Source organism: Boeremia exigua, assembly GCF_020726555.1.
Source record: "Boeremia exigua strain MPI-SDFR-AT-0100 chromosome Unknown C7974scaffold_14, whole genome shotgun sequence".
NCBI classification, from domain to species: domain Eukaryota; kingdom Fungi; phylum Ascomycota; class Dothideomycetes; order Pleosporales; family Didymellaceae; genus Boeremia; species Boeremia exigua.
In genome coordinates this window covers 1,178,797-1,180,602 of record NW_025763531.1, presented here as the reverse complement: position 1 = coordinate 1,180,602, position 1,806 = coordinate 1,178,797, and the positions used below count along the sequence as shown (strand labels likewise).

General features: G+C 50.0%; 1 protein-coding gene across 1 annotated transcript; it reads right to left on the bottom strand.

The window, feature by feature from the left end:
* Positions 1-665: 665 nt before the first annotated feature.
* C7974DRAFT_428880 (uncharacterized protein) lies at positions 666-1,447 on the bottom strand (the record flags this gene model as incomplete). Its single annotated transcript, XM_046144617.1, has 1 exon — positions 666-1,447. One exon carries the CDS (start codon positions 1,445-1,447, stop codon positions 1,130-1,132), a length of 318 nt encoding a protein of 105 aa, XP_045991901.1. The 3' UTR covers positions 666-1,129.
* Between the last annotated feature and the right edge of the window lie 359 nt (positions 1,448-1,806).

The following is a 1,806-nucleotide window of genomic DNA, read 5'->3' as shown; positions in this document are numbered from 1 at the left end:
GAGTATTACGATCCCTTAGACCTCCTAAACTGCAGACTATAACTGTTACTGCTTGCACCGCTGAGATTCCGCTTAACTGCAGAGTACCTTCCCCTATATGTACACCTTTTGCGCAACAGGTACTGATCCTAACATAGAGAAGGAAGCTATTTCGCGATGCATTCAGGCACAACGATCCACACTGCCACAGCTGTGCGTTTCATCTCAGTCTAACCTGTGTTGATTTAGATTGCTAGTCGGTCTCCGTGATGCCGCCCATCAACTAATTTGCTTTCTAATAGTATAGTCCCTAGCAAAGATATTAGTATTCTATAGGACTGGGATAAGGGCCTGAACTTAGGCTTCCTCCTAATTCTGTTGGACAGCACCATCCTAAAGACCTGAATCTAGCACTACGTTCGCTCCTAAAGCGTTAACATCCTTATAAAACCAGTAAGGGGGGAGCTCCTAGACATCTACCTTGCGGTAAGGCAATTTAATAGGTGGTTAGCCCTAGAAGGCACAGCTAGAGGTAAGATCAAGGGAAGAAGACTTTAGATATCAATGTTAAGGCACAAGGGAGGACCTGCAGTGTGCAAGAGATAAGAGACGCAGTATGCAAGAGATAAGAGACGCAGTGTGCAAGAGATAAGAGACGCAGTATACTTCTATTCTAGGCATTAGTTACCTTATATCTCTTACAATTATACTACAACGCTCTATCTAAATACTATTATAGCTGCGAAATACTAACCTTAGAAACCCTACTGCATTTTTGCGTAAGCCTCTTGGTTCTCAACATCTATGCAGAAGTTCCTCGCGGCTCTGCAGCCTCAGATCGCTGTTCTGCAGGCTATCTTAATTCCCCTGCACTACTTAAACCCATTGCAACTCTTAAAGCAATTAATTGCTTACCCCCTTGTGCTCCATGCGAATTCCTACTCCTACCGCGTTAGTTACTGTGCTCAATAAGGAGCGTCTTTCTTCAAATGTCGCCTTACTAGTCTTCTAGCCCTGACCCTACTAGTACCTCTATTAGCTTTATTACTTACTATAGCTTTTTCTTCTTATAGCTGGATGGCTAGGCTTAGTATATGAGATATACTAGGTTATTATTAGTAAAGTACACGTCTTTGCCGCTCCAAGCCGCCTAGTGCGCGTTGCTGCAGTGCTTCTGCATCCTGCTCTTGTTTGCGGTGCAGAAGCCGCAGTCGCTGGTGATCCTGCATCGATAGACGTCCAACGGCTCGCCCAGCTGCTCGATCGGCGGCCCCAGCGGCGCGGGCAGCTCAACATCTCGCGGCGCGGCGATCCGCCATTGCCGGCAGTGCTCTACGATGCATTCCCTCTCCTTGCTTGCCACGCCGTGCTGGTCGCGCAGGTGCACATCGACGTTCTGTATGCCGGTAGCGTGCTCCCTGCAGACTAGCACCTGATAGCGCTGGAGGTAGCAGAAGCGCTCTTGCATGTTGCTAACTGTTATCTTGCTCGCACGCGGTCGCTTGCGGTGCTGCGCTGCGGTTGGCGTTGCAGGTGGCTGCGCGTTCTAGCAGAGCTCCATGCTTGGCGAGTTAACCCTAAGAAACTCTAAGATGACCCCAAGTGCAGCAACGCAAGCCGAGAAATGCAGAAACAAAGGCTGGGGCGCGATAGAGCAGATAATTCTCGGCAGGTTTTGTATGGAACACGTCGCGCAAGCAGCGCAGCTTGGGGGTATGATCGGGGGTCAAAGGCGCGATGTTCGCCCCCTACGGCGGGCCCGATTTGGACGCGCAACCCTAGCGCTAGACCTAGTCTGGCGATGATCGGGCCCGATCGCGCGCGTCA